The following is a 13227-nucleotide window of genomic DNA, read 5'->3' on the forward strand; positions in this document are numbered from 1 at the left end:
CTCCCCCAATCTCCCACAATCTCCCTGCACCTCCCCCAGTCTCCTGCAGTCTCCCTACATCTCCCCCAATCTCCCACAATCTCCCTGCACCTCCCCCAGTCTCCTGCAGTCTCCCTACATCTCCCCCAATCTCCCACAATCTCCCTGCACCTCCCCCAGTCTCCTGCAGTCTCCCTACATCTCCCCCAGTCTCCCGCAGTCTCCCTCCACTTTCCTACATCTCCCTCTGCTTCCCTCCGTCTCCCTTAGTCTCCCTCCTCCCTCTTCAGCACATTCAACATGCTGACCTCAGATGGAAGTCGGCTGTGGGGGTGGAGTCAGAGCTGATGTGAGAGGTGGAGTCACACCCGTCAGGTGTAGTTGGAATCACCTCTGCACAGTCAACATGGACAGAAACAACAGGGTCACTTCCATCAAACTATGGACCCGACTCACTATAACTTTTAGGTTAAGAGAACAAGAAGAAGAAGAAGAAGAGAAGCAGGCATGAAAACAGCAGGACTGGGATTAGCAAGAAGGAAGGAGGTGTTAGATTCAGATCTGTGTATAACTGAAGCCTGAGGTGATTAAACTACTGAACAAACACACTTAACACTGAACACACACACTCAACACTGAACACACACACCCTCCATACTGAACACACACACTCAACACTGAACACACACACACACACACACACACACACACTCAACACTGAACACACACACACACACACACACACACACACACCTCATGTGTCTGCTGATGAAAGCATCTGTCAGGTGTCAGCAGTTTCTTGCCTATTTGCTGTTGTCAGATTTAATGACCAGATGTTATGATTGGTAAATTCTTGTGGGTGTGGCTTGTGTGATGTCATCCACAATGACTCAAACATATTAGTTTTTGCCCGTTGCTTGAACACATTTTGCAAAACTTCACTTATTGTGCCAAAACTCTACACACAAGTAAACATGACACAACACTGGGAAATATACCATTCACATCTGTGTCAAATTGAAACTCTGATGACAAAATGACACACACTTGCATCATATGCATACACTTTCAGATCAGGGGGAACACACTAGTCTACTTTATATAAAACACTGCAGTCTTTGATTTTCACTGTTTATTCAGAAGCCACATTTTCAGGAGGCACATTTTTCAAACAACCATAAAAGCAAATAGGCCTCCTCAGTATTGTACATTGCAGTAACATGAATTCAGATAAAGCAAAAAAATAATAATAATAGAAAAAAACACTAAACTGTAAACACAGAAAATCATGGCAATTGTGCTACGTGGGCTCATGGATCCCGCCGTCTGTTGGGGTCTGGCCACAGGACCTCATCGACATCCATGGATTGCTGTCACCTGAATGTCGCCGCAGGCCTGTTCCATTGCCTGCAGAAGATGCATGCGGGCATGTGGTTGGCGGTCATATACACGCCACCTCCAAGCCGAAAAGAATTCCTCTATAGGGTTTAAAAATGGTGAGTAAGGGGGCAAGTATACCACTTTCACAAATTGATTGTGGTTGGTGAACCAGGCCTGGACCAGAGCAGCCCGATGGAAACTGACATTATCCCATACCACCACAAACCTGGGCTGATCTGGTCTGTTCTGTACAACTATATTATGGAGAGCATCTAGAAATGTGAGTATATGTTGGGTATTGTGTGGACCTAGTTTTGCACGATGATGCAGAAGCCCTCGAAGGCTTGTGGCGGCACACAATGTGATATTTCCCCCGCGCTGCCCCGGGACGTGCACAATTGCCCTTTGGCCAATTACATTACGACCCCGTCGTCTTGTTTTGCTCAGGTCCAATCCAGCTTCATCAATGAAAATGAATTCATGAGGCCGTGCAGCTTCATCCATGGCCAAGATTCTCTGTAACAAAAAAAAAACATATTACTACAGTGCTACACATACAGAGCCCCCACCCCATCACACAGGGACCTGTGTAGCTCTCCGCATGGATCCATGTGGTACTGATATGGTACATATTCAGCTGCTACCGGATTTCACCAATATTGTAAATGTAGAGGACAGTTACACTTACCCTGACACTGTTCCTCTCAAATGGGACCCTGTAAATCTTCTTCATGGTGATGTTGTGTTTTCCCAAGATGCATCTGATGGTGGTGATGCTCACATGGTTTATGTTGTTGAACACTTGCCTGTCTGCAAGTATTTTCTGTCGTAGCTGGTGGAGACGGCATCGTCTGCCCTCACTAGGTCCACAACTGCAAGTTCCTGCTGTTGTTGAACAGGCGTTGGCGTCTTCCCCCAGAAGGTCTTTTAGTCATTCTAGAGAAATACAAGCACAAATTGTCATTGGTTTGCTTCTTTTTCTTACAGTACTATATATACTGTACTTTCCTGTATATACTGTATCATGCACTGTACTGAAACATCTCAATATAAGTAATCATGGTATGTTTCACAAAAACTACCACTTTGGCTGCAAAAGGAGCATCAGCACCCTGCAATACCCTGTACACGTGATGTGGTAATGTGATATACTGTAGTACAGTACTGTAAATACCATAGAGTAGAAGGTAGAGAGGTGAAGACATACCTGTTTTCCAGTCGGAAGGTTCTTATTACAGATGCCACTGTGAAGCGGCTTAGATGTGGGTGGACTCTCTGCCCAGCTTCCCTCCGTCAGGCCATGGTTGATGACATGGTCCACCAAAGTTGCTCTTATATCATCAGAAATAGGGGTCCGTGCATGGCGTCTTCCACCTTGACCTTGTCCTCCTCCTCCTCCTCCTCCTCTTCCTCGTCCTCTTCCTCTTCCTCTTGCTCTACCTCTGCCTCTCGCTCTCCCTCCATCCATGCTTTCAAAGTTCTTGAAATGGCTAAACTGAGGGCTTTTTGTAGCTGGCTGATTGGTGTTCAGTTTTGCAAGTAAATGCCTTCAGGTGTGTATTTGAGTGGTTGCAATTACCCGATGTATTTTGTATTTTGGATACATGTGTTTTCCAAATGGCACCCTGAGATTTCATTTTTGAACGAAGTGTCTTATGTATGAAATAGAGTGTAGTATGCAGGACCAAGGGTGTTGCATAAAGGAGTAAGTGTGTTGCAGAATTGCAACTAGAGTGCAAAGCAGCGCTTTTGTTTAAGGTATGGGTACATGTGTTTGAGGTATGGTAACAAAAGCTTCAAGTTGTGTTACTTTAGTCTAAGCATGGGTCTATAGTGTTCAAGCAACGGGCAAAAACTGTAACTGTTAGTTCAGATGCATCTGAAGACAGATTGTGTTACAGTGGTACAACTTGACTGCCCCATTTCGAAGGCTCCAACAGGTGGATCCTTCATGGTCCAACCTATCCCAAGATTCATTGCACTGTTAATGAAAATAATATGTCAGCAAACAAGACAGACGGAGACCCTGAGGATTGCACTTTTAAATGTAAGTACTGAGTTTCAACTCAGTTAATCAGCTACAGTGCAACTGTTAAAACCAAGAGACTTAAAACCTCAAGTTTTAGTGAAAAAGAGTAATATGTTGTCAAAGTTGCTAGGCGACAGGAGCTGCAGGAAGAGCTGATGACGCAAAGTGGAAAATCCTCCGTAGACCAGACTGTCTCATTTCGGTTCATGACGACTATGAAGAGCCACACCTTCGTCCTCTGAAGCCCCGAGCACATACGTTTACTGTGTGTGACAGTCCAGTCAGATCTGATAGCATCTCAGAGCAACTTGATATAGTTAAATTGCCATAATTCATAAATGCCAAATCCTCATTTACTTTATTTGTAATTTATTCTTTTTCTTCTTCTTTGATTTTTTTTCTTGATTTTATAACATTATATTTTGAATAGTTAGTCTCCTGCTTTTGTGCTTTTCATTCTGTCTTTCTTTTTGTTTATTTCCTCCTTTTCTTACTTGTGCGTTATAAACAGCACACACACATTTAAATGTATCACATATGAATTATATTCACATTGATTGCAAACAACAAATCTCCAAACGACTGTAGATCAATTTTTAAATAGATAGATAGATAGATAGATAGATAGATAGATAGATAGATAGATAGATAGATAGATAGATAGATAGATAGATAGATACTTTATTTATCTCCTAGGGGAAATTCATGTGGAGATGTTTGCTTTTCACTGGAGCAGCAACACCTGACAGTGACATAGTTCAAAGGTAAAACATGTGAAAACTAAAAATTTCACACCTAATAAATTTAGCATCATGTGACTTAAAGCCAGAAGTGTGGTTGTTGTTAAGGGGACTAAGTGAGAGAAGTAAAAGTGCTCCTTCAAAGGTTTTACCAGGACCCTCATGTTACACTGTATTTATCTGCTGGTCTGCTGTTGATAACAAGCACAGTGATGTTCTGTCTCTGTCAATGACATACAAACTACAAATTTCACACCTAATAAATTCATGTTTTTCAGCTGTTTTGTGATAAATTCACTAACTGATTCTGAACATACACCTGAGTCAGACTGTGAACCCTGATCTGACAGCTGATATCTGTGTATTTCTTGGCTCATTGTAAAGAATGTTCCATCAGTAAATAAAAGCCCTGACAGTGTTCCTGCAGGTGAAGTGCTTCTCTGCTCAGCCTCTGTTCACCTGATTGATCAGGACGCTCCAACTGAGGGAACACCGACAGATTGATCAATATCCGATTGTTGTGTCAGCTCGCTGCCACGGGGGACGACTGAAGACTCCCCTGACACTGAGAGTCCAGCGGAGACTCACTCTGACACCTGAACACCTCCCTGCTGGAGGCCGGTCCTGCACAGCTGTTTCTCTCCATTTTGACCAGAATAAAACTTGTGAAATGTTTCATATCGCTGAACTGTGGTCAGAGACAGAGCTGTCACTCATCAACGGATGGGATTTATTGTTCCTGAGTTAAAGTGGGCCTCTGTGGTTTCCTGTGTAGCTCCCAGTCCTCCACCCTCTGTCTCTGTCTTAAACACCTTCAACAGGGGACCAGACCTGGAGTCTACAGCCATGCTAACAGCTCTGTCAGGCACCATGTTTAGCGTGTTAACATGCTAACACTTGATAATCAGCAATAAACACAGTGTCCAGCTGAGGCTGATGGGAACACATTAACATGAACATCTGAACCAATCTGACTCCCTATGTAGTCCACTATATAGAGAGTTTGCCATTTTGTAGTGCTGTCCAAATGTATAGTGAGACATATTACACCCTATAAAGTGGACTCATCCCACAAAGCATTATGAAAAGTAGTGTACAGGACAGATGTCAGGGCAGATGTTACAGATGTTGTCTTCAAACAAAAACAGAATGACCTGGTCTCTCTATTTATGAAACACTGGTGAATTTTGACCCTTCTTATCGTTATCATTGCACCAGAAACAGCTACAAGCTCATGTGACGCAAACTTTGAATCAAAACATGACGATTTGACAACACACAATAAAACATTGTGTGTATATATATATTTTTTTTTATTGTGTGCTTCACATGGTGAATGATATTACACAGTAAACCAACAGTGGACATAAACTGTTGTGACATCCTGTTTTCTTCTTTAACAAGAAGTCGCAGCCTGATAAAGGTTCAGACTCCTCAGAGCCCCTGTATAATCCACACCTGTTAGATCAGGATTCAATTCACAATCACACTCATTAATGTTGAGGCCTGGCACAGCTCAGCTCCACCATAACTCAGTGAGCTGCTGATCCAAACACTGTTGGCAGGTTTATCAGAACAGCAGCGTCTGACAGCAGGACAAATTAAAGTGCTTCGATAAGACATAAAAAGGCTGCGAGACAATATATAAAATAAACACAAGGTGACAAATATACATTCATTCTGTGGTTCATATTTTAGCAGCGCTTTGTCAGTCTGTCCACCACTGAGGTATCCCCACCTTACAGAGCTGCAATCATGGCTGGAGACTCTTACACTGGTTTTTCCACATATTTCTGTGGCTCTTTTGCTTTTACCAAGTAGCAACAGTAAAGAGACGATCTGTAGAAATAAAAAGTCTTAAATCAGCTGGTTGTCTGAAACATGGCTGTGGTCATGTATCCTCCCCTCTTATTAAAAGAGGTTTGATTGGAATCAGAACAGACAACGGTTTAAATGTTTGAGCTGCTGATTCTTTCTGTTTGTGTGTAAGTCTCCTCAGCTGACAGAGTGGATCTCTCCAGCAGCAGCAGGGCTGGGTCTGAGCTGCTCTGTATGTCCCACTGATCACACTGAACTCATTAATATTCTCCTGACACAACACACTCAGATCATTCAGCCTGCAAATACAGAAACACACTCAGCACTCAGATACGAGACCATATCAATCACAGAGCAGAAAAATACATGTTGTGTGGTCTGAATCAGGTTCTGTGTGGAACCACAACAACTTAAGAACCTCTGCACTGTTAGAGACAGAAGGGTAAGTGAGGTCCAAGTTAACAGAGCTGTTTATATTTGTGTTAGTTTTGCAGTAGTTCATAGGTCTGTCTTTCTCAGAGTAACATCAGATCAAACTGAGAAATCAGAATGTACCAGAGAGTAAACCAGTCAAACTGTGGGGTCTCATAACGGTTGGTTCTGTTCAAAGGCTTCACATGAAAATTATGACAAAAAATAACTAAAGCTAAATAAGCTAAAGAATAATACATTTAAAAAACACACAAACTGGTGAAATGGGCAGGACTGTAGCTACCAAGCCAGCTCACTTAGCTGCTAACAGCATTAGCATCTTCCTGTGTCTAGTTGCCATTAATTCAGTGAGTTAACTGTAGGCTAGTTAGTTTCCATGTAGTCAAACTGTCTCCTAAACAACAGCTGAATCAGCTGTGATCAGCTCCTGTCTGCAGTGGATCATGATGTTCAGACAACTATCACTAGATTACTGTGATACTGAAGAGAACTTACAAACAGGAAGTTTCTGAATGAAGTTCTGCACCCTCTGTGTCTCTGGAGCTTTATTCTGAAGGGACATCAGAGATAATGATAGTGAAGTCACACTGAATCAGATCAAGGTCTGTGACTTCACGTCTGACTCAGTCAGGACTCTAAAACGTAAGACTACATCCGTCCTGGAGCTGCCACGTATTCCGATTGTTTGGTTTGTAGATGTATTCTGATTCGTTGTTTTGTAGACATATTATGATTGGTTGGTTTGTAGATATATCTGATTGGTCGGTTTGTAGACACATTCTGATCGGTTGTTTTGTTGTTGTTTTCTCTTTGGTTGGTTGGTAGATACATTCTGATTGGTTGGTTTGTAGACAATCCGATTGGTCGGTCTGTAGATGTATCATGATTGGTCGGTTTGTAGACACATTCTGATTGGTTGGTTTGTACAGGTGTTCTTTTCGCTTGGTTTGTGGATGTATTCTGATTGGTTGGTTTGTATTTATTGGTCAAAGTAGCTCACACTGAGAATTTGATTGCAAATCACAGACTGGTCTGGTACATGTTGGTGTAGGGCTGCAAGTGGAAAGAAAGGTGAACTCCTTGTTGCGTATCATTAGCTGGTTTGTGCTGCTAATCGCTACTAATAAACAAACATTTAGGAATCAGCTGAGTTTTGTTGACAGTATGTGACATAGTGGTGTGAAGTATTGTGTTTAGATTATTTGGTATAATGAGGTCACATATCAAGTCCAAGACTAATTTCCACTGTGGTCATGTCAGACTAACATCAAGTCTCATAATAAATATCATCTATCACTGACTCCAAATCAAATCATCAAGAAAAAAAAGAAAAAAAGAATTACATACAAATGAACTAAGATGATGAATTTACAAATCCAGGAAGAGAAGTTATGTCAAACGTGGTAAAGTTAATTGTAATTAGTAAAATAACTTCATTACTTTCTAACTAGTAAGAAGTAATGAGTAATTTATTACATATTTGCCACCCCCCCCTCTGTCCTATCAAAATAAAGGCAAAAAGAAAAAGAAAAAAAAATCACCTTGCAAGAAACCATCAGTGCACTGCTGAGACGTCACACTGCTTGAGGTTCTGACAGAATGTTATGTAACATTACAACAACAACAAGACACAGATATACACACACACACACACACACACACACACACACACACCGCTCCTTTGTTTCTGTATTTAAAGGTTCTGTGAGAAACCAGCAACAGTGATGTGAAAGAACCATAAAACCAAAAAAACAGCAGTGCTCTGTATGAAAACACACACACACACACGCACACGCACACGCGCACACACACGCACACACACGCATACACACACACATACACACACGCATACACACACACACACACACACGCATACACACACGCATACACACACGCACATACTAAATCTTACCTGGTTCCTTTATCTCCCATCCTGTCGACGCCAACGAGCCGACAGCAGCCGGACAGAGAGATGATGGAGAAGGAGGAGGAGGATGGAGGGATGCCGTCACCGTGGAAACTGAGGGGAGGGTGTCTCTCTCTCTCTCTCTCTCTCTCTCTCTCTCTCAGGAAGTCGTCGTCATGCCGTCAGATTCTCCTCGGCGCATGGATAAACCTCCATCTGAGCTCCGATCCACTGAACGACTGACTGAATCCACTATTCTGCTCCTCCTCCTCTTTAACTCTCCCTCCTCCCTCCCTCACTCACTGCCTCTCTCTCTCTCTCTCTCTCTCTCTCTGCCCAACACACTCATTAGCAATAAAATGTGTTAAAACATGAAACACCCAGAGGACACATTTTATTTCTGTCTGTGACATTAACATCAAGCTGACAGCTGGACCCTGACCTCCACCATCCCTCCGTCCATCCTTCTGTTTGTCCTACAGTAAATAAATATAAATATTCCATTTTTTTTTATTTTACCTCTAACCTTCACAAATTTTCCAGACATCACGCTGGCTCACAGAGCAGAATACAACCTACAGACAGAAACCGACTAGAGTTTAACATGTCTGTCTGGAAGATTTATAGCACTGAAATAAATGGAAAAGTCATGAAATAAAATAAAATCATTCAGACATTTTCTGTGTCATATTTAAATGCAAACTGTAACACCCTCACTAAAAATGTCTCTGACCATTGTCCACTGTCCTCCTCTGTATGTTCTTTAGAAAAGAACATGTGTAATGAATTCAACCTTAACCAACGTTAAGGTTTTATGGAAGCAGGGGTGCTGGGGGCGCTGCAGCACTCAAAAATGTATTTGCCAAAAAATAAATAAATAAAATAAAATTAATGAAAATTAAATAAGACTCATTGGAAACACTAATAGCTGTAAAAAAAAAAAAAATAAAATAAAATAAGCCATCATCATTAATGATGATTACAGGACACACCCCTATGGGTAGTTTCAGAGGGTTGTTCAGGTTGGAGCACTGGTTGTTGTTTTTAGGGAAGGCTCAACAAAACAGAAAAAGATTTGGCGAGTTAGTGGAGGCAGACTCAGCCCCTGTCCCAGCACATCTGAAATGACCAACACACCCTCCCCAGAGTTTGATGATGGTATTTCAAACTAACATCGCAGGTCAACATGCTAATGTCTCATAGGCACCACAGTAACCAAGCAGCTTCAGTCTTCAGTCGTTCAGTCAATGCAAGCTGGTTCAACAAGTGGTGATGGCTGCATTGTATTGAGGATGGCGATGTGGAGAAAGGTCTAATTAATAAAGTCAGGTCAGGTCAGACAACAGTTTTATGAAAGGAGGCTTCAAGGAGGGACCAAACATCTGTTTCTCAGGCTGAACATCCCAATTGAACGTCTCCGCAAATACTGTTTTGATGGAGCCAGTAATATGTCAGGACGGTTCTCCGGCCGCCCAGAAGGTGAGTCTTACAGCTGATTCTATGAACTCTGTTCAGGGTATAACTGTAGTAATCCATGAGTCATCCAAACACAAGGAGCTTGATGTTTGGCTGTAATGACGTAGTTACCATATTTGCCACATGTCCAACAAGATGGTGCATATGAACAACAGCTATCAAACATGTACTGTATGTAATGCTTACAAAGAAATCACTGGAACTCACTGGCAGCTTGAGGATGACAAAAGTGTGCGGGAAGACACCAAAGATCGGAGGCCTGTGTAAGCAGGCAACAAGGCTTAAGCCTTCTTTGGTCTCCTGTGTTGTGAAGCATTTTCTGAGCAGTGTGAATCAGTGGCCAAGAGGTGACAGATCACCGAGGCCAGCGCACTGGGTGCACTTGAGTGTACAGTGGAGAACATGCTACGTTCGCTATCTACAGTGAGACACAGGGTGACGAATATCCCAGTCTGTTATAGTTACACAACAGAGCGAGAAGTAGAAGCATAACACTCATGGCAAAATGAGTTTTATGAAGCAGTGGACTTGGTTGCAGAGATTCGACCAAGATGGCATGAAAACAGCAGGTGCTTATTAAGGCAAACAGTGAATAGTGAATCCCTTCACTTTCTCTTGCACTTTGATAGAAGTTGACTACATCTCTTTCTATGTTTTCCATTCTGCACTGTCTGAAGACAACTATGAGGTAGTAATGACTGACCCACCTTGCTCTTAGGCATGTTCATGGTGATATTCTGAACAGTCTGGACAGTCACCTGGTGAGGACCTTCATCAGCACCAACCCACAGAGAAAGGCCACATTTGGAGTTCTGTGATGCAGACAGCAATACCGTGTTAATACAGCAACACATTTGCCTTTGGATTTGGCTGTATGTGTTCTGTTCTTATTTTTGGAGTGTGATCTGTTCACCTTTTGAATATTTGTTTTTCTTATCTAGGTTCCGAAACAAGTTGCCAACCTAAAAGTTGTAGATCACCATACCTGAGAAAGTGTATATTATTATGTTATATAAAGTTTTTACAGAGAGGTCGAAAAAATTAAACATGCTACTTAAATACACAGTCAGTAACTTCTGCCTCTAGGGGTCTGAACCAAAACAATAATAAAAGACAGCGATGGGTTCCGTCATGAAATAGCCATGGATCATGGGTTCTCCTCACCACCATTACGTAAGCTCCTCCCAGTTTGGATTCCTTCAGTGTCAGTGGTTTAGGAAATCAAACAGACGCTATGATTTTTAGCGTTAAAAACACTGAATAAAGCAGTTTGACATTAAAAGTCAGTGTTTGGACGGAGGACAGAGACTCAGGGAAGAGTTGGAGCTGAGATTGATGCTAAACTTTGTTCTGATTGTTTCTCTGATAACTTATGAGCCAGACGTTCGGCAGGTTTTTACCAGTAGCAGAATTATCCTCAGAGGTGTCCTCCTCTCCATAACAAACAGATGAGAACATAAGACCAGTAGAAACACCAATAAAACAGTTTCATTTTAAAAATCTGAGATTCACCAACGCTCTTCAGTGACACAGGACAGGACGTCTCCAGCAGCTGGGAGCTGAGCTGTCTAACATTTCCTCAGCTTGTTTCTCTGATTAAATTCAGATCCAGACGTCGTAAAATCCTTCATCTGGTTCAAATATAGAGTTAAAAAAGTGTGTTCAAAAAGTGTATGTGGCTTAAAACTAGATAAAAGTCAATGTTGAGCTTCTGTCAGACAAACACACTGACACATGATCAAAGAGAATATGATGTCATTGACAGACGACCAATGAAACGTTACCATGATTAAAAATCGAAGGTGTCTCTGGTTTGAGAATTGATATCTGATATAATGTAAGAACACAACTCAACAACATATAGAACAAAGGTCCACTTGTTTTTAGACTGATTTTGAGACTTTTTTAGACTGAGATTTGAATGTGGAAAAGTTACATACTATAACTTTAAACTACTGTGACACAATGTTTACTGTTGCCATGGTGTTCAGCACCAGTGGCTATAACATATGCCCACACATAACACCATGCCCAATTCTATACACCATCACACCACACCCAGAAACATTCAGACCAACAATCATGTCAGTCAAAGTCAATAAGATCACATTTATCCTCACTCTGTTTGACGTGAACATTAACTGAAACACCTCACCTGAATCTGCTACTGCAACATGATTAGCTGGATAATAACATGAATAAGCAATTCTCCTTTATTAGTGCACATAGATTGGTACCAGTTTTTACTATAGAACGTTTTAGAACGTTATTTAAAACATATAGTATATTTCATTATTTTATTGTCGGTATGAGAAGTCAATGGTTTTTCAAACGAAACGTATCCACAATGATCCAAACCAAAAACTAGAAATAACTGCACTGATGATGAGTTGCAAACTGAGTGCAAAGGCCTTAAAGTTAGCTCCTGGTCCTGGTCTCAGTAGAGGTTTTATGGTGTATATGATCAGTCCTTCAGCTCGGAGCAGTGATCAGTTTCTGTGACCGGTGGTCGATCAGGTCGGAGGCAGCAGCTGCTTCCTGTTTCCTCATTAATGATCTCAGTGTGAAACAGCCTCCAGCGCTGTAGCTTCTCCACCTCATCATCACACTGTATTTTTAAACTCAACAACGACACTTCAACAGTTTGTCATGAAAAATGGCCGGGAGCAGTGATGAGCGAGGAGACGACATGACAAAGGACGGACAAGTAGAAACCAGAGTTTATTAGAGATAAAGACACAGATAAAGACACAGTTTTTTACATCAGCAGAGTGTAAACATCAGATATTAAAAACACTTTTCATCCACTGCTGACAGAATAAGGGAACATCAGCTGAGAGTCTGCTCTTATTTTATTCTCATCACATCAAGGATTCAGGATCATCTCAGTCCAAGGATTCAAGATTATCTCAGTCCAGTCCACAAACATGGATATTTTATATGACAGTGGCACAGCGAGGCCAGCCCTATAAACGTGAATGTCACCGACTGACTGAGTGAACAAGTTGCCAACGGTTTAGTACAGTGCCCCCTCCTGACAGATGTGGATAGGCAGATACCCTGCCTGTGTAGATTCACACCAGTGTTGGCAGTTACAGTAAAACTATATCATGTGTAATGAATCAATGAAGTAATTTCAGATTGTCCTAACATAGTGAGAAACCCTGAGGTCTGTGCCAATCGTGTCTAGAGCTAAAGTACAGCTAATGCCACAATGATAGTAAACCGTTACTCATTCAAAGTATTTATGGTGAATAGTAAATAAGATGCCATTCATATGCCTGGTTGATGTTCTGCAACATGAAGTTTTATATGATGTAATGTGTGATCGCATTTTAAATGCCAAAAATAATACATTTCTTTATTTATGGCACCATGTTGTTATTAAAGGTAGAAAAAGTATGTATTCACAGCAGCACGTGTTTTAAAATTAGCCCACGCATCAAACTTGCATCATCAGTGACAGT

General features: G+C 41.6%; 1 protein-coding gene across 1 annotated transcript in view; it reads right to left on the bottom strand.

The window, feature by feature from the left end:
- arrb1 (arrestin, beta 1) overlaps positions 1-8499 on the bottom strand; it is a 35616-nt gene extending 27117 nt beyond the window's left edge. The window contains exon 1 of the mRNA XM_023417534.2: positions 8291-8499. Within this exon, the coding sequence (XP_023273302.1) occupies positions 8291-8310 (20 nt within the window). The 5' untranslated portion in view covers positions 8311-8499. The remainder of the gene's footprint in view (positions 1-8290) is intronic.
- Between the last annotated feature and the right edge of the window lie 4728 nt (positions 8500-13227).

Source organism: Seriola lalandi, unplaced genomic scaffold (assembly GCF_002814215.2).
Source record: "Seriola lalandi dorsalis isolate HSWRI2012SDOR001 ecotype SW California unplaced genomic scaffold, Sedor1 jcf7180002054575, whole genome shotgun sequence".
Classification (NCBI taxonomy): Eukaryota; Metazoa; Chordata; class Actinopteri; order Carangiformes; family Carangidae; genus Seriola; species Seriola lalandi.